Genomic DNA, 19222 nt, shown 5'->3' with positions numbered 1-19222 from the left:
AACTGTTAAAAATGTATTTATTGAATTTTAAACTATTACAAGTATTGCAGATCAGACATTTAGCCAAGCACATATATAGATCAAACTCGGTTGTTACAGAGGTGTTACCTAAAGTCCACCGTGTAGGTAGGCTGAGAACCTGCCCATCGTCTTCTTTGAGAGAGAAGGTAAAGGAGGAAATAAATAAACGATAACCCAGTCCTGGGTAATTGGCAACCAAGAGGGGAAACACGCAGGGCTAGTTATGAAAACAAGTTATACAAAGAAAGGTCTAAAACTCAACCCCCAGGTACACTGCCATCTAGGTTGGCAGAGACAGCAACTGAAAGAAGATGCACAAGCTCACGGGACTGTGGCACAGAAAAATCCCCACTTCAATTTCCAAAGCCGAAGCAAGTTCTGCAGCTGTTAAGGAGGAAGTGTCAGAATTACCTTGTGATGCAGAGACTCTAATTGTCTATATTAGTAACTAATGGAACCAACACTAAAACTTGCCACCAACAGGTTCAGTAAGACAGAAACAGACGTATCTAAACCAGTCAGATAATATGACCTGACAGGCATATGTGTTAGTGTTAACGGGAAATACATCTGTTTCTTGTGTCCCCTACTGATTCATGGGCTCATTCACCTTGCTTCGGAAGTTGTAACACGCATATGCTGTCCCCTGGTCCTCCAGGTTTCACAGGTGGGAACACTGCCACTCCATCTCTGCCATGCTCTGAAAGATGAGGAGAGCGTGCTCTGGGCTATGCCAAAGCCACCACCTCTGATCATCAATGATTCAAGTCTATGGTGGTTCACAAGCCACTCACTACCTGAGGCTAGAATTGGATTTGTACTTACCCACGTCTTCCCCAGCAGTGCTGCAGCATAGCTTAAAATGACTGAAGCATGCATTAGACCTTCAGCTTCTGAGAACGGCTAGCAACATTCAAACTAACCTGTTTTGTGGTTGGACCCTTCCTTCTACCCATCTCTCTAAATAAGCTGGGTAATTTCTGTTAACAGTTCCATATGTAAATTCTAGGTAGTGCAAGTACTGTGCAGGCGCTCAGACTGCACTGCAGGGATGCAGGAGTCTCTTGTGAGAAGATCTGCCACTGACTTTAGTTCCTGCAGGCCGCGCGGTGGCACAACGTGTTAGCGTCCCTCAGCACATCTCGCGTGCACGGGGAGCAGACATCTCCTCTAACCTACAAAAACCAGTAGGATCAGCTGGTTTCCAGAGCCAAGGAAGCGCCCTTCTCCAAAAGCTACTCCATCCCCTGTACCACACGCCTCTTGTGTGTCTGCTGCCCACCAAAGCCAGCAATGCAGAACATTTGGTGGGGCTTTCTTTTTGCTTAAGTGTAGAATTTAGGTTTGGGGTACTCCCATTATCAATAAGCAAAGTATAAAAGTTTGCAGGAAAATAAATTCCTGCTGCATAATGCAGTGGGATTCCATGGCATCACATGCAAACGTTCAAAAGAGAGGCTAGAAACACACATTGCTCATTCCTTGGACTACAGACCAATAGTGACTGCAAAATGGTGGAACTAGCACAAGAGGTTTGTAAACAGTCTCTGTGGAGCTGGGGTCAACACAGATTGGCAGATAAAAATAAGGGTGAGAAAATATGATACAATAAGGTACTGTACTCTCTGCTTTTAATCCTAACAGAAGTTTTGTTGACAGCATTCAGACTGCTGTGTCACTCTGCACCAGGTACCTGATTCGTCTGTCTCATGGAAACAGTGTCAGCAATGGAGAGCATAACCCTCCCTTCTTTGCTACGTGATGAAGTTTCTTGCTGTTTTGCCTATTAAGGTCCTGACATTTGAAAATGCTGCCTCAAAGGGACATGGGCAAAAATCAACATGCCTGAGAGACAATTATCCCTTTCCCCAGCAGACACCATGTTCTGTCCCAGTGGGAATAGCTCTTTCTGGAGCCGAATAGCTCTATCTGGAGCCGAGTGAGAGGTGCCCAGGCTCCCAAGCCTACGAGATGGCTTAGCCCAGAGTGTTCTTGCATCCTCAGCTCCTCCTGTGCCTCCACTGGTGAGCCAATGCTGCAAATGAGCAACTGGAGAACAGGGGATGCCCTTCTCAGGAAGTCAGAAAACTTCATTTCTGAGGAGGCAGCAGCTGCCTGGTTACAGGGGCAGGGGCATGCCTTTTTTAAAGTCCCATTCTCTAGAATTAGGAAGCATCAAGTTAACTCCCTTGGCTGAAGCAGCAGCAGCATCTGTACCGTTAACAACCTGCCAAATGCAGCCTTACCACCAAAACCATCACCAGCTTTCTCATGGGTAACTTTGATACTGATGGGCAGATCCTTGCTTTGTTTTAAACTGTAAGAGGAACTACAACAACATACGCCAGGAGAGGCAGATGCTACTCTCGCGCAGGTTTCTACGACACACAGACGCACCATCAGGCCTGAGTATTCCTCTGTGTCTGGTCACAAACAGATGGGAGATCACGTCATTATGAGACAAAAACCACTGCAAAACGATTTCCTCACACAGCACCTTTACTCTGCACAGAACATCAGGTACGTTAACACTGGCAGTTCAAAGATACTGGACAGTATTTTATCCTCTAGGAGTTCAAGGCTGCAGAAGAAATCCAGACTAGCCATTAGTTCAATCAGCACACAGGAAACAACAAGCAAGAACAGAATCCGGTGCGGGCTTGGTGGGGTTTTTGTTTTCAGGTTTGTTCGTGTTTTTGAAAGACGTAAAGCTTTTAACTTCCACACCCACATTAACCATTTTGCTCACCTAAGCAGCACAACTGTTTCACCATTTAAAACTATGTCTAACCGGGGATGGTGAGCAACACGCACTCTCACCGCTATCTGAAACCCTAGTGTAGATAGGCACATCTCCCCACTCCATTATTAGCTAAGTTAAAAACAAACCCCAAACTTAAATGATGAATACAAAGCTTCAAAGCCTAGTGGTAATCTCTGCAATCCTAACACTATTAAACAAGTAGCCAAAATACAAGCACCCAATTTCATCAATGAAATTTGATTAAAAGGACAACTAGGCTAGAGCCTGGCTTGGACTTCGAAGCTACATATTTCATCAGGTCACAAAATGAAGCGAGAACCATATATCCACTGCCAGCTCAAGAAAAACAAAAACCAAAGTTCAAATATTTGTTGGAATATTGCTATTTCTAAGGTTTTCTTTAGAGAATTACAAACAGATGATGCGCAGGTAGCCATATTGCACTGAATGACTGATTTTACAGTGGGTGAAATTCCTCTGTGAGGATAGCTTGCTTCAACATTAATGCCTTAATGTTAAAACTGAAATTTTGTGTCTTAATGCTGAAAGTGAAAAGCTCTTCAGGTTTAAGTTTTTTTTATCCAAACACGTCAGCAAACTCCCACTTATGGGGAGCACATCCATTTTTATAAACTAAAAGCACGCTATTCTGTCGTTTCCTTGCTGTAAGGGGGATTAAACCTGAATGCATGAACTGGATCATTAGATACTAAATGGTGCTGGTTGATAGAAAAACATACATCATGTTGTGTTCAAACGAGCATCTTTTTCTCCAGTTGTTACGTGCTCAACACTGAAGCACATCTCCTGGTATTGGTTGGTAAGAAAAAAAATGAACACAGCTTGGTTTTCAGCCTTCTCTGAAGCTGTAAAAACAACAACAACAACAAAAAATCTGTTTCTACTTCTGTTAAATGCATATCCTCCATGAGGGGGACTTTTGAAATTGTTTGATGCTGTGCTATGCAATGCTTAAAAATAACTTTCTCTCACCCAGTGAAATAAACCTGGGAACTCGTGGGGAAGGGGATTCGAGAGAATAAATCCTAGCTTTGTTCTCTGGTATACCTGCAAAGAAATCCACTTGCCGACTGGTGTTTTAAAAGTTCATTCTCATCAAAATGTAAAATCGATATTTAAAAAAATTATTATTTTTGTAAATCCCTTAAGCTCTTCAACTGTGATGTCACACACAAAGAAGCTGCTATAATACACTCTCCCTTACCAGTCTGAAACTCACTTACTGGGTCTCATATCACAGAGGGTCATGAACCAGATATGCCCTCATGCATGCAATCTTCTGACTTTTCACCTGCTATCTCCCAGCAAAACCATGCGCCACTGGAACTGGAGAACGTTTCACAGACTTCATGTACTTAATAGAAGCCTCATAAAACGTTCTTTTAGAGATGCCAGCAGAGGGCATTGACCTGCTTTAGGAAGTTACGACAGCAAGCCCAAGAGCTGGTTTTACCCTTGCAAACACTTCCTAGGGCTTCCCCCAGAAAACTCACACAGACAAAGCAGTGAACTGACACGATTTGTTTCCACTCTAAAGTTACACTCACTCATATTATCGTTTGCTCAGAGGTGTGCAAAAAAACCCTATATTGAAGAACTGGACCTAGCCCCTTCTCAGATTAAATTCATATTGCATTGTTAACAATTTTAGTCAACTTGACTTTGTGCAAAATATCTTTAAGAAGGTTCTGGCTCAACTTCAGAATACAAAAGGAAAATAAATAGTTGACTAGGATCTCTTGAAAACATAAAATGAATGGTGTATGCTGAAAAGAAAGTTACGGGCTTAATGCAATTTGTCTGCAAATAAAATAACTAGAATAGTAGTGTCTGAAATTTTAACAGGTGAGATGGCACTGATAAAGATTTCTGTTTGCACAATAATGTTCCCAATGTCTAGATCAAAACAACATTATTTTACATAAAGTAACTGCAGAGACTAGGAGCCTGAGATATGTTATTAAAAGGCAGTCCCTTGTAAACTTTCCTCAAAAGGAACAGTAGCAGTTGAGTATGCAAGAGTTACTCATATCTTATTCATCAAGACAGCAATGCTTCATAAAAGACATACAGCTTATTTCCAGGTTGTTAACAATTTTATATGATACTGATTTTCTGAAACACGTATCCATCCAGTCCAAGATTGAAGTCACATCCTTCTTCACTACCCTGTAGCTACTAGGTCTTTTGCTCTGCTGCTGTTGCTGTCTGTGAGGGAGCTTCTGGCTTCACAATCTGGTATGTAATGAGATATTCTGGGTATGCCTGAAAGTAAGGCAAGAAAAAAATATAATGGCTTTATGCAAGGGTATGCTCAGCAAGTTCATGAAATAGTGATCAGGAAGGACAGGGCAAGAATCAGATCTATGTTCTCAGAGTGCAGAAGCAGATTTCAAACCTAGCCAACACTAAGTGGGAACTACTTAATGTAGTTAACACCTTCCTTAATGCACTAGTATAAAGAAAGATGTTTATTCAATGCAGAGACTGCCAGAAATAATGCGCTCAACAAGAATTCAGAGTCAGAGTTACTCTCCTTGTTAGCTAATCCTGCAGGTCAGTCAGCGCTTGTCAGTCATTCAAAAATCTCAGATGACCGATGTAGTCTGACCCTAAAATGCTGACTTGCCACATGACCTGCAAATGCCTTTACTGGCAGTAAAATACTTGGCACATCCAGAACATGTAACCCAGTCATCTGTCCAGTGTTTTCTGAAGACAGCTGGCAGGAGGTTCAGTCCCTGAACAAAGCTAAAGGGCAGGGCCCCATTCAGAGAGAGCCAGGCAGATGAGAGGAGACTGGGCAAACAGAAGCCTCAAGAAATCCAGCAAGGGCAAATGCACCTGGGATTAAGTCCTTGTAGTAACATTGCAGGATGGGAAGCAGCTCTGCTGAAAAGGTGCTGGGTGTCCTTGGGTGACAGCAAGCTAAAGCAGAATCAAACAGTGTGTCCTGGCAGCAACAGAGGCTACCAGCATCCTGCGGTACATCAACAGCAGCGTAGCCAGTCAGCCGAGCGTAGTGATGATTGCTGCTTATTCAGTACTCACTTGACCACATCTAGACAACTGCATACAATTTTTACGCCTTTCAATACAAGAAAGATGCCAACAAGCTGGAGCCAAGTTCAGCACAGGACCAGTAAGACAGTCAGCACGAGAGAGGACAGGGTAAGTAAGAAGAGGCTGAGGCAGATGGGTTTGTTCCAGTTCAGAAAAGGGAAGGCTTTGTGGGACCTCATAGCGATCTTCCTGTCACATATGTAAGGCTACCGAGAAAAAAGAGCCAGACTCTTCCGAGCTGTGCAGCAGGAGGACGAGATTAATGAAAACAGAGGAGGTTCCAATTGGATACAAAGAACATATTATTTTTACTCTGAGGATAATTAAGCAAAGGAACAAGGCGCTGAAGGAGGCTGTGAAACACGGTTCTCTGAGGCCTTTGAGACCTGCCTGGTCAAAGAAAGCCCTCAGCAATCTGGTCTGAATTGAGTGTGAAGAAGAGGCTGGCCTAGGTGACCTCCCCAAGGTTCCTTCCAGCCTGAACTTGATTTATAATCCTGGAGCCATCCAGAGGAGTAAGCAAACCACTTTTCTAGACTAAAGGTCTAGCTTATTATCTGAGTTATTCAGATTAAAAATAAACTCCTGAAGATTGCTTTTCTTTCAGCTGCCATTTAAGGCTAGTGTCTGGCAGACAGTGACACTGCCATTGCTGGCAATCTACAGGTAAAAAGCCCAGAATCCTCAATATGTACAAGAGCCCCAGAAAGTCGCTGTTCTTGTTACTGCAGTAATGCCAGTAAAACACGATGGAAGAAACGGTGCCTACTGAGAGAAACTACAACTTTTAATAGACTCCAGCAGTGCTGCACAGGGGGAATTGGGCAATTCTGCATGGTGTAAATGAGAGCTGCTCAGTGGATAGACATAGCATTTGCTGGCTTGATACAGTTCACTGTTTATTTCCACATTTAAATGGAAAAAACCCCTACAAACAATAAATCTAATCAACCCGGTTTTCACAGAACTGTTGGTATGGAAACCAGTCATTCCCTCTCCAAGCTCTTTGCCCTTGCAAACCCAGTCCTTGCAAACCTACATACCTGTTCTCCTCTATAGATAACATACTCAGCGTATGCAAGTCCATTCACGCTTGGCCTGCCAATAACAGAATGGTGCCCTGGAGGGGCATGAGCCATTTTCATTGTGCTGAACTGAAGAAAGGATTTTCCAAGGGTCACTCTACAGAAGAGCATTTGTCTAAAAGGAAAAAAGAAAACATAATTTTCACATATCTTACTAGGAGTTGCATGCTTCCAGAATGATTGCAAACTTGAGCTTATTTCATCACAATTAATTTCTCCAGGCTTTTTGGAGAAACACTTCTAGAAACCAGTTCTAAGGCTGTATAAAACCTGTCACACACAAACAAAAAAACCTTTCTTGACATGCAGAAGGGAAAACACACACTTTGCTCTTGGTTTAGACTTCACATGAAGGCCTGTCCTAGTTCATTTTATATAAAGCTGTTGAAATATGAAATTGTGTTCCTACCAGCAGGGTATGGGCAGGTGTCAAAGTGCAAAAAGCACACTGATCTGCTCCAGTACAAAACAAAGCTGTGATTGTCTCGTTCACCACCTCCAAAATTATCTGATCTATGGTACAACACTGTACTGCTGGCCACCACTTCGCACTGCAGTTTTGTTCTGATAGTGCCTGGAGTTAAATCGCTATTTTCATCTGACTCTTCATTTTCAAACTTGCTGTTTCAGGCCTCTTTCCTAAGCCACAATTCACTTTGATTTATACTCATTGTATGCTTAGATGTAATTTTTGACCTTTCTGTGTGACTCGCTGCATTTATATCCTTTTTTTTGTTTAGCCTTGACAAATGGAAAACTGCATTTTTCCAGCCATGACCAAGCTCAAGTGGCTATTCTTGCCCTGCAACTCACCCTGTGACAGGATCATAAAAACTAGGACAGCCAGAATTATGTATAGGGAACTCTGCTGGACTCATACCTGTGGCAGATATAACAGGACCTGTCTTTGTGTGTGGGACAGCCTGTTCCTCCCCCTATCCCATATACATATTGGTTGCTTTTCGAGGAGTTCTCGGCGAAGTAAATCCCAGCTCCAAACATTCCTCCAATGTATGCATGCCTTTCATCAAATCCTTTGTGAATGATAGCATTAATAAAAGGAGACCCTAGAAAAGAAATGACATGAAATGATACATACTTGTTAAGCTCTATAGTAATACAGGACTCTGTCAAGAGGAGCTTGTCTGCCTCAAATAGACCATTAAACACCAGAAAGCACACTCAGTCAGCTGGAAGGGGGTGATACCCAGCAGGATGCAGTGATGTGTGGGATTTATCGTTATATACCAAGATCCCACGTGTGACTCATATTTCTTACTCATTTCCCCAGATCTCATTAAATGGCTTTCCCCCCACTCACATTTCAGTGCAATTTATCTTGTCAATGCACACCTTCTTCAGCAGTCAGTACTGATTAAGATGGGGCAAGGTGTTAGGACAATCACACCCAAAACCAATTTCCTATGCAGAATCACAGAAGGATCTAGGGCAGAAGGACCCTCAGGCAACTGTCATTTGTAGGCACTTCTGGATGCTTCTAGAGAACATCTGGCTGAAACTCATGGTTGGTTTTGATTCCTTACCCTGATGGTTGCCTGAAGCACCAGAGTAAAATGCTTTTACTGTGTGTTGCTCCCCTCTTTTAGAAGATACTCACAGCAATATATCATTCTCCCAGCAGCTTTACTGGAAATGACTAAGATATAGCTTAGCAAAAAACTTTTTTGTTTTTCTTTTGAAAGAAAGAAAAAGTATTTTTTATCGAGTGTAGCTTTTCAGATTGCAGTAACCACACAGACCAACTCCACCACCCCCACACCCCTTCATTTCCAGCGTACAGAAATACAATTACTGTACAGGATGGTGACACAGCAACGTTAACATTGCCTGTGGGTCCTTGGAGGCTTTTTTTTTTTTTTTGTTAAATACCAGTACTTACAAACAGAGATCACTTCCTTACCATGAAACAACATGCGTTCATTATGATGATTATGATTCTCCTCTGAGACTTCCTTCTGCCTGTGACAGAACCTCTCCCGCAACTTCTTGTTCACAACCTTTTGAATCTGCAGTGGTACAACAGGTCCAAGCATACTTGAATTGGAATTGAAATGGAATGTAGTTTCATAGAGTTTGCATAAATTCGACAGGGAAACGGAGTAAGACACACGAATGGTATAAAGAAACCCCATGGCTGTTCTGCATGCACGGCTGAAGCCTTTCAAACAAGTTGGTAAGCACACACTTACAGGTGGTTAAAGCTACTGTGAAACTGCAGCCAAGAGTTCTCGGGTTTAAGACTTTCAGGCTTCTTCCCTCAGAGCTTGTAATACCTCCAAGAACTACAAACTGTCTGAAACTCTTTCCATCTCTGCTTTGAGCTCTGTTGAACAATCTGGGCTAGCTTTTTGAAGCTTGCTGTCTGGCTTAGGTTGAATTTTTATGAAAAGAAACAACTTCTGAGGAAAGAAATCAGGAAATATGCTATTTAATCTACCTTGAGATATGGTTCCAGCCATGTGCTCTAATACCACTGTGGTTTCTATAAAGGACTTCATCTTTGGTTGGGAGTAGGATAGAAACAGAGTTGATGTCAGATGTACGATCCACTGGGCCAATTGCAAAAGTTCTGCACAAGCTCACTTTTCAAGCAGATAGGTAGCAGGGGTTTGCTGGTGCTCAGGAACTGAGTTCTGTTCTGATATCCTCTATTTCCTCCTCCCCCCCAAAAGGAACAAGAAAGTGTACTTTCCCTCAGAAAGACAACACTCCATTTTCTGATATGTCAGGGCTTTTAAAAGGTATTTTTCTAGCTGGGAGGTGCAAAGGCAGCAGTGTCAAGATCAAAAGCAGTACAGTGAGCTAGAAACTTTTAATAAAAAGTCATGCTCATCGTTTCCCCCTCGCCCAAAAATCGCCTTTAAAAAGGCAAGAAAAGACTACACCTAGAAAAAAACCTGTGCTCCAAAATCAAATACAGAAGTTATAGTCCTCTCACATTAAAATCAGGCTGTGCAACATAAGTCAAGCTCTTCAATATCAGTTCTTCAGACTGCTTTAAGAGCACAAGTGGACACTTCTCTCTAATTCCACGCGCAGAGCATACAATCTGTCTAATTTTAGCATTTAGCACTTGCTTTAACTCTGCTCATGAATATTATCTCAACAAAGAACTTTAAATATGAAAGGGCAATCCATTAAACCAATTGTGCCTGCTTGCATAAGTACCAACTGATTTTACCACACAGAATTAAGAGGTTTAGAAACTTACCCTGATGACATTGTACCTGTTGAAGATCCCACCGGCATTTCCACCATCCCGATGCTCCCGGATTGTACTCTGCATCTGCATAAATGAACACAGCTGAACGTTCAGCACATAAAGCTTGCTAGCAAGGCAAAGTATTAATGCAGTATCTCAGTATATCACTGGCAACAAGAGTCAATCTTGCTGACAGTTAAAAGGTGTAAAAAACCCAACCCAAATTCTCAATTTTAAACTGAGGTACACTCTTATTTCTCAGAAATTTCCCAATGTGCTATGCTGTTTGACAGGAGAGAAGTTGGATGATGCAATTACCCAATCTTGTAATGAAAATCTACACAGGAAAAAGGAGAATGGTGGCACTTGCTATCAAAATTGCACACAGCTAGAAAACCTGCTGTAGATTAGAAAAAAAAAGTAATATTTGAAAATGAATATATAAAAAGATAATTTTTATGAAGATGTAATAACAGATGTGTTTCTAATGAGCACAGTTTGTATTTCCTAGTGATAGGAAAATGCTTGCACTGTAAGTTTTCCCATGTCAATAGCAGCCCTTGAGAATTTCAACGGTTTCATGGTGTCTTTTCCAGAGGTATTTATAGCTACAGCAATGCTTAGTTACAGCTCAAATAATTACCCCAATTCACTATGGCAGAGAAGTGACCCTTTCTGACATAAAAGTTTATAAAAGAGATGTGCGCAAACTCAAGTTTACACAGTCACTAAACAAAAATATTTCAGGTTAAGCTGGCAGCAATCCTGAATATTTAGGTTATTAAAAAGACTCCAAACACTTCCGTGTTACAGTGTAGGAACACTACACAAATAGCAAGTGCACAGTAAAACGGAGTTATCTTCCAAACACAACTCTTCAGAGCATCTCTTTTCTGTTATGATTTTTCTTTCAAAATGGTATCTGCTCATAGTTTACTCAAATAAAAGAGCATGTGTGTGTGGGAGGCAAAATTACAGTCAATTTTCAATTATCCAAGAGCTGTTTATCTGGGTTACAGATTAACTACGCCACTGAGACAAGAGAAAACAAGCTGGTTCACAGCCAGAAAAGAGTCTGAGCAGAGAGAATGCCTACAGACTTGCAAGGCCTTAATCCCTTGCTTTTCATGGGTCCACCTATCTATGGAAAGCTGTGAAAACCCTTGCTAAAAACACAACAACAACAAAGCAAAATTGGGATAACACTAAGTACGCAAACAGAGCACTTAATAAAAAAAAAAAAAAAGCAGGACACAGCAAAATAACTTCCATGATTGCTCTATAAAAAAAGACAAATGAAGAGCCCCGAACTTCATGTCCGATCTAAACAATTCATACACCAAAGCATATTTTATCACTTTCAACATGCATTGCATGCTTTAGCTCTGATGGGTTGTAAGTGAACAGAGAAATACACAGCCACTGGAGCGTGAAGAAAGGTACTTGCAATACCTCCTCTTCTACAGACTGATACTCCTTATCATCAGGAGCAAGGTCAAGGAGAATGGTCCCCTGACTCACACAGTGGAAAGTCAAATAAGGATTGGTGCCTGCAAAGAGAAGGAATTAAACGAGTAAAAATCAACAGAAGAAGACAATACCAGCTCTCTTTGTATTCATCATCATTATTACCCCTCTTAAATAACCCCAGTACAGCAGGAAATGGAAAACAAACACAAGGCAGAAGCACAACATTAAAAAGATAAAGTGCTTCCGTTGGCAGCAGAGGTTTTAAAAGAGAGATGGCAAATGCATGTGGGACATAATTGCATTTTATTGCTTCCGCTGTCAAGAGAAGCATCCAAGAAGTGTGAGGTAGCAAAAAGCTCCATCAGGTCCATCCTTCAGGATCCAGCTGGCCTGTGGGTAAGTATGTAGAGCAAATCAACCCAAAAGCTCCTGCCTGGGTGAAAGAGTCCCACAGCCTCCACAGCTGTCTCAGAGGTGTCCATTCTCTGGAAAGGCAAGTGACCACTCACTCCTGTATCTCCTCAAAATACCCTTTACTTGTCACAACACACCCAGCCACCAGGTCTGCCAGCCACTACATGTTCCTGATGGCTGGATTCTTTCAGGTCCTGGTGACAAAGCCTACATTTACAGAAGGTGACTTCTGCGAGCCTCTTGTATGCTTTAGGCTGACCAGTAAAAGTGTCATATTTACCTTGCTGCCCTCCTAGAAGCCTCTCCACACCTTTTATTAATTTGTGGCGGTGTCCATACGCATTGATTCCAATTTCTTTAAGCTCCTCGTGCCCCATGTCTGCCAACACGTCCAGGGTTATCTGGGAAGGTGAAAGACCACAAAAATCACTTGCCAAACCTGGCCTGATTCCCAAGATTGAAGACCCATCAGTTCAGAAAATGGAATGCACTCATGGTGCAACCAAGAGAGTATATATATTTTATGTTTTACTGCATTTCTAATTGCTGCCACCTTCTGGCAAGCCTCTCCCTATTACAGGACCATACCCAGCTGCTTGCTGCCTGAAGCTGTGGAAAACTTACTTCTCTTCCAGTAATTGACAAGAGCTGATTCTCACAGGAAGTTCTCAAAAATGTTTTTACTTATGTAGACAGAGGATGCATGGAAATGCTGGGACAAATCTGGGAATATTTTCGAAGCAAAGTTTCACATTGCTGCACAATTCATTACTTTCACTACACAAACAGAAATGAATATTCTATAAGCTTACTAATAAATGTGAAGTGTGTTTCACATCAACATTATTATGGTGTGCGCTACTCTGGTGTGTATGCTTGCATGTGTATCAAACTAGTATACTAGCTATGCTAAGTCATGCTCGACTATTCCACTGTTTTTGGAACTGATTAACAGGAGGAGGACACAAAAGTATTCATTTGGTCGCAATATATAAATACATTTACAATTGCCTGACATGGTTTTAAATTTCAGGTCACAGATTATTGGTGGCAGCAGAAAGGTAATAAAACATGATGTCAAATAAACATTTATTTTTAAAGAACAGGAGGTAAAAGCTAAATAAAGTACACATTTTTATTCCTACAAAGCAATTGTGCACTGAGGCGATTCTGTGAAAATCAAAGACTTCATCTGGACAAGACAGTTGTATAAAATCTACTTCCAAATTTACATATTAAACTAGAATGGGAAGCTCAAAAAATAATGGGAAACCATACAAGCTGATTCAAAAGGATCTGTATTGTTAGCAAACTGAACTTTCAGGTCTGAACTCTGTTCACTACAAATTGAATATCTTTATTTCAAAAGAAAGCAACTCAAGCAAGGAATTAATAGCTACACTGAACATCTGTCTAATTGAGCAGAAAACAACCTACTGTGACTGCTGTGGAAAAACCACTGAAGACATTCATCACGTGCAGCAGAATGTTAAAATAAAATACAGAAGAAACCCAGATACTAGAAGGCATCAGGAGGAGGCTAGAGCCAAGGTGAAAAAGTGCATGCAAAGGTACTGCAGTGCTTGGAAAAAGCAGCTTAAAACAAAAAGCTTAAGGAAGATGAGCTTGTTTTCACCTCTCCACAAGAGGAGCTAAACAGTTTCAAAATGACAAATTACTATAGTGAATCAGATTTGCATTATTAAATGTTACTAGCAGGGGAAGATCTTAAAAACAGGTGAGGTAGGAGTTCAAGAATCAAAAGTAGAACAAAACCAACATGGTAACAGGAAGGTGTGAAAATAATAGGAAAAAAATAAACGTGGGTAGAATATAGGTTGGTTTGAGGTTGGTTTGCTTCTTAATAGAAGCAGTTCCAAATTAAAGAGTTTATGCTTCATATACAAGGGAAAAAAAGACTGTATGGCGTTTTAACTTTGGGGAGATACCTCCTGTAACATGTCATAGAAACAGTTGGAACTTTCTCTGTTAGCAACATATTACATTTTCTATGTTTGTTTCCTGACCCCTCATAAAAGATTAGCAGCAGAGGCCTAGGGAAAAATGACCATCGAATCCAGTCTCTTGCACTGGTACCTTTTACTTCCACCATTGTGTCCATCTTGCTTATGTGGACAAATAGTCTATTTAACCCTAATGTTAAACTTATGAAATGGTAAATAAAAAGAAGCCTACAATTACCGTAGAGGTACTTCTGCTTTAAAAAGTAACATAAGCTTGAGAAACTGCTCCATTAGTTGTATTCTTCTCATATATTGTGAGTTATTGACAAATCCTTAATGTTTTGCCCCCATTTCTCAATTCCATTTGAAAGTTGTTAGCCCTGCAAAAAGCAGTTAATGCTATAGTCCTAACCTGCTAGGAAACGTAGGTTCTGCATTCTCTAGTGTGACTACACTCTGGTAAACCAGACGTTTTATTTCAGCTTATAGTCAAACTGAAGGGTTTCCTAGATCTAACCAAAGTATTAAATGCAGCACTACAGGTGGCAAAATGCTTGTTTGGATATGAACGCTGCTGAAGAACAAGTGCAGATGACATTCCAACCTAACTTTGTTATGCCTGTCATGTTCAAAGTTCCAAATGTCCAAAGTAACTCTCAGAATACAAGCCAAATTAGCAGTCATCATGTATGTGCAAGAAAGTGAAAGACACTGGGTATCTGAATTGAAGTGATTCTCCCAGGTTTCTCAACTTCCCCATAAAGTGTCTGGTGACTCATTTGCTGTTTTCTTGGACATACTTGTTTTTCTGTAAATGTGCAGTTGGGTTTTTTTGTTTCCCTTTTTCAATTAGAGAATAAAAATATTACTCAAATTCATTAGATTAGTCTGTCTTTTAAACATACAGAGATCAGGCTTGTCACTTACCTGTTCTGTTTCAAAGATGTCCCGAAGGTGTTCAAGACCCAGGCTTTTTAGGAACTGGGTAATGTTCATGTCAAGACCAGAAACTATAACAGAAGAAACAAGACATTATATCCTATGCACCTGAATTTAAAACAAACAATCCACAAAATAAACTACAAGTCAAGCAATACTACTGATTCTCTCAAAATTCCAAACTCTGACTCCTTCTACAATCAATTTGTCTGTGTCTATAATAAACAATCCACTTCCACATTGTGTGAAAGCTCAGTGCAAAGGTCAACACTGCTGCCTCCTCAGAATCACCTATTAAAAAGCACAAATAATCTGTGGCAAATACAGGCTCATATCGCAAAGAGAAGGAAAGGAAGGGAAGTTGCTATGTAATCACCCAGATGCTGACATAAAGCATGCATTCCAGATACTAATCCAAGGGTTTAAAAAGCCTAGCAAAATCCCCCAGCCACCACAATCATAATTCCTTCATCAAAATAATTCTCATTTGGTTTTTTTTGTATAAAATCAACAACGAACATCTGGGTATCTAATCAGATCTAACGTTGTAGTCAGACCTAATCACTGATAGCAAACACAGATGAACAGCCAACAATGCTCCTAGAAGAGCACATGAAAACAAGAGCAAGCATCAGACACTTCAAAACGTAAATGACATTTCAAGCTGCACAATATTTTCTGGCTAATCAGAAATGCTTTTCAGATAAACCAAGGCCTACTGTGATACTAAGCTACTGTACTTCTGGCAATGTAAACTTGTCCAGCAGCAAATGCACCTTCTCCTTCCTTCCTTTCAGTTCCGGCTGCTCCATCACCAGCATTTGATGCGCCTCCTACGGCTAGTTCTGCCAGTGGCCCAGTGAGGTTGTCTATACTGCTGGCGGCAGAGAGGCAGGATGGCGTAGATGCTGGTGAAATCACAGAGGCACTAACAACAGTAGCTTGAGGCTTAAAGCATGTAGGTAAAGCTTCTGGAGGCATCGCATCTATCAGCAAAGCTCGGATATCATCAGCCTGAAAAACAGACAGAACATTCAACATGAGGTTATGTTATCCTACATCACCAATCTCTGAAAAGAATATTTCTTTGAATTTGTTTTTGTTGATTTCTCTGTTACCCCATTAAAAAGAAAACACCAACACAGTAACTCATGGTTGCAAGAACGTTCTGATTCATTGCAAGAAGTGAACTGGGTTCTCCCCACCTCTAAAGGTATGTAAGAAGGTACATCTAATTTTCTTTCTGGCAGAATGAGTTTATAGGTGTTAAAGCCAGGAAGAGCAATGCAGCAACTTTATCTGAAATCCTTCACAACCTAGGCAAGGCAATGCCACCTCATCATTTCTGTGTCAGGCTTAATTTCTGGTGAAGTATTCTCTGCTGGATCAAGGCTTCAATGGAAAGACTACAACTGCCTTTGCTATAATCACATCTTATAGTGTTATTAAAAAAAAAAGAGAGGAGCTACAGGAAAGTATGAACTTAACTAACAACTGCATTTAGCCTTTGTTGACTAAATTAAGTAGGACTCTCATCTTCAAGAATTTCCTCCTTGCATGTTCTTGTAGAACATGATTAAGACATCTTTATTTTCCCCCAAAGAAATAAAACAGTTTTCACATTCTTCATTTACAAAGCAAGTTTTCTAGAGCTCAGGTTATTCTTCAGGATATTTCTTGAACTCTCCATAAATCAATCAATAGCCTTAAAAGATACTCGCACTATTACCAGACACAGTATCCAGTTTGGTTGCGTTATCTATTCTATCAGTACTGGTTAACCTGGGACATACAAGCTCATGTAACCTTATCAGGCTTTTTAACCAGCCACCACTAACAAGAAAGTTTCTGGATACCAGTTTTAGAAAAAGTCTGATGGCAGATCTTACAATGTTGTTTCGGAGCTAGACGAAAAAAGGACTGAGGTAATATGCAGGCACTGAACATAATTATCGTCTAAATGATCCCATTCCTCTAAAGACCCATCTGATTTTCCTCCCAGGTTCAAAGAGATAATCATCAACAGGACACAGATTGACCATCATCGGAGACATTTCAGAGGTTTCTGACAATGAGGATATTGATCCCAGGAGTGAATCAGATCGATCCCAGGAGTGGAGCAAACATTAAATCATGAGCCACATTAAGATCTCAGCCAAAGGAAAAAACCTGGACTCCTGGGTAAAATGCCACAGACAGGCACCCTGGAGATGCTCATCTCCCTCTACATCAGCACAGCGAAAGCTGAGGACTGCTGATGCCATGGAGCCATAGAAAGCCATTTAATATGCTGAGCAAATCCTCCAGGGCAGCTGTGGCTGGCATGCTAACATGAACTTACTGTTGCCAGGTCTAATGGTGTCTGACCCTCTTGATTCTTCATGGTTGGATCTGCTCCATGAGCTAACAGCAGAGCACAGAGCTGTGTCCTTCCTTTCTGTGCAGCTTCGTGCAATGGTGTGAACGCCCATTTATCTGTTGCATTTACGCATGTATTGTATTTGATCAACAGTGCTGCTATATCCACATGCTGGAAAACACAAGAACATCTTAATCAACACGACACTGGTAAAACATGTATTTCCTTTTTCCTGATGGAGGTAATGGTGCTTAGGCATCCCTATAATTTCTCTTCCATTTAACTCGCTTCTCTGCCTCCCGTGTCTATGTAGCAGCATACCTCTTCAGGTACCACTTTATATTGTAGCTCCAAGGTCATCTGTATCCGTGCGCTACCAGACCATCCACGAGCACATATATCAGATGCAGAATTCTATTTCTACCAAATCACCCCAAGTATATAGCATGAAGTTCATGTCAGCTGCAGGAGCAGACATGTTACTTGATCCAGCATAAAACTGGTAAGAGTTAACTGTCAAAATATTTGTAGACAAATTCAAACTGGCAACACAAATTTATAGGGCTGCAACATGTGTGATATGATACTGGAAGCTCTAAAGATCTACGTGTGGTACCGCTGAGCCACCACTTAAACGTCTGTACACAGAAGTCTTCATTGTACTTTGTCTTGCAATTTCTTGCAAGACTTTGAAGTCATCTGTGGCAGATTGTTCTTTCTCCAATCATATTAATCAGAGAACTGATAAAACACATTATGTGTGTCATAAGAGACAACTGTCTTAAATAAGCTATAAAAGTAATGGACCTATAACAGCACAGTTCCATCAATACCCCATCCTTTAAGTTTCTCAAGTTCAAATAAGGGAACGGAAAACTGGCAGATAAAAATTTTGGCTGCCTCTGACCAGTGAAATTACTTGTGAAATACAACTAAGAAATAAAAAAGCAGGTAGTCAAAATGAGGAGGTAGGAGCATGAAACACTGAAATTGTAAGCAGAAGCACAAAGACTTGCCACTGGATTTCATTTATCCTCTCAATGGCAACTAAGTGACTCTCAGCAGCTCTCACAAAAGGGCTTGCTCTCTGAATAAGCATAGTTTGAAAGGACTGGCAATCTTATTCTTCCTCTCTGCCAAACTTTTAAATCAATTGCTGTTCCTGTGACTTTCCTGTCACATGAAACTACTGAGGGACACACAGCATGAAGTGCTGGGTGGGAGAACTGAAGATACTTTGTGAGGAAAAAGTGGTGAAACCTTGCCAGCTATGAACTTGTGAAACCAGTACTCATCTCCTTTCTACCTCTCATCACAGAGATCTGAAAGAGCTGATGACAGCTCAGAGAAGTGTGGGCTGCCACGGGAAAGGTGTTAAGCAGCTCTTAACTAGATCAGCTGAATGGAAAAGCACCAAACACTGCCTCATTAAGTCTTCTGAGAGAAAGCAAGGCAACCAGATTAGATTGGTATTATGATTTTTAGAAGTGATAATCAGCTTGAACCAATTTCTAACATTTCCCTATGCCAGTAAGGAATGTTTTGCCTTCATGTAAAATATGTGGTTTTGGTTTCCCGTGCTTGAAAATAAACAACACAATCTTTGTGATAGAATTTATCTCTAGATCTAAGCAACATCCTGGGAATTTAATACTTATTGCAGATGCTGATGAGCAATATTGCTTGGTATTAGGATCCAGTATCAGAAAAGAATTGTGCTGCATTTCCAAACCTTCGGCAGCATTTGGAGCTTTTTGCTTTTTACGACACTGGTATCCCAGAGTGACACAGAGAACCAATGCACATGATGCAAGCTGAGTTTCACTGATATGCTCTCCTTAAAAACAAGGTTAACACTGTACTTTTTATTTCATTTGGCTCTCAAATGAAAGCAATCTT

General features: G+C 40.9%; 1 protein-coding gene across 3 annotated transcripts in view; it reads right to left on the bottom strand.

Moving 5' to 3' along the window:
- The window catches only part of TNKS (tankyrase), a 139594-nt gene continuing 120372 nt past the window's right edge, over positions 1-19222 (bottom strand). For 2 of the 3 annotated variants that reach the window (XM_030492274.1, XM_030492276.2), the window contains 10 exons: positions 17306-17494; positions 15705-15978; positions 14953-15035; positions 12342-12462; positions 11630-11727; positions 10187-10261; positions 8876-8981; positions 7835-8021; positions 6913-7069; positions 1-5071 (listed from right to left, as the gene is read on the bottom strand). In XM_030492274.1, coding sequence (XP_030348134.1) covers positions 4985-5071; positions 6913-7069; positions 7835-8021; positions 8876-8981; positions 10187-10261; positions 11630-11727; positions 12342-12462; positions 14953-15035; positions 15705-15978; positions 17306-17494 — 1377 coding nt within the window. In that variant the 3' untranslated portion in view covers positions 1-4984. The remainder of the gene's footprint in view (positions 5072-6912; positions 7070-7834; positions 8022-8875; positions 8982-10186; positions 10262-11629; positions 11728-12341; positions 12463-14952; positions 15036-15704; positions 15979-17305; positions 17495-19222) is intronic. The other variant, XM_030492275.1, reaches the window with a different exon arrangement.

The sequence above is a fragment of the Strigops habroptila genome, chromosome 7 (assembly GCF_004027225.2).
Source record: "Strigops habroptila isolate Jane chromosome 7, bStrHab1.2.pri, whole genome shotgun sequence".
Taxonomy (NCBI): domain Eukaryota; kingdom Metazoa; phylum Chordata; class Aves; order Psittaciformes; family Psittacidae; genus Strigops; species Strigops habroptila.
Note: the sequence above shows the minus strand (reverse complement) of the source record. Positions and strands in the feature narration are given on the sequence as shown.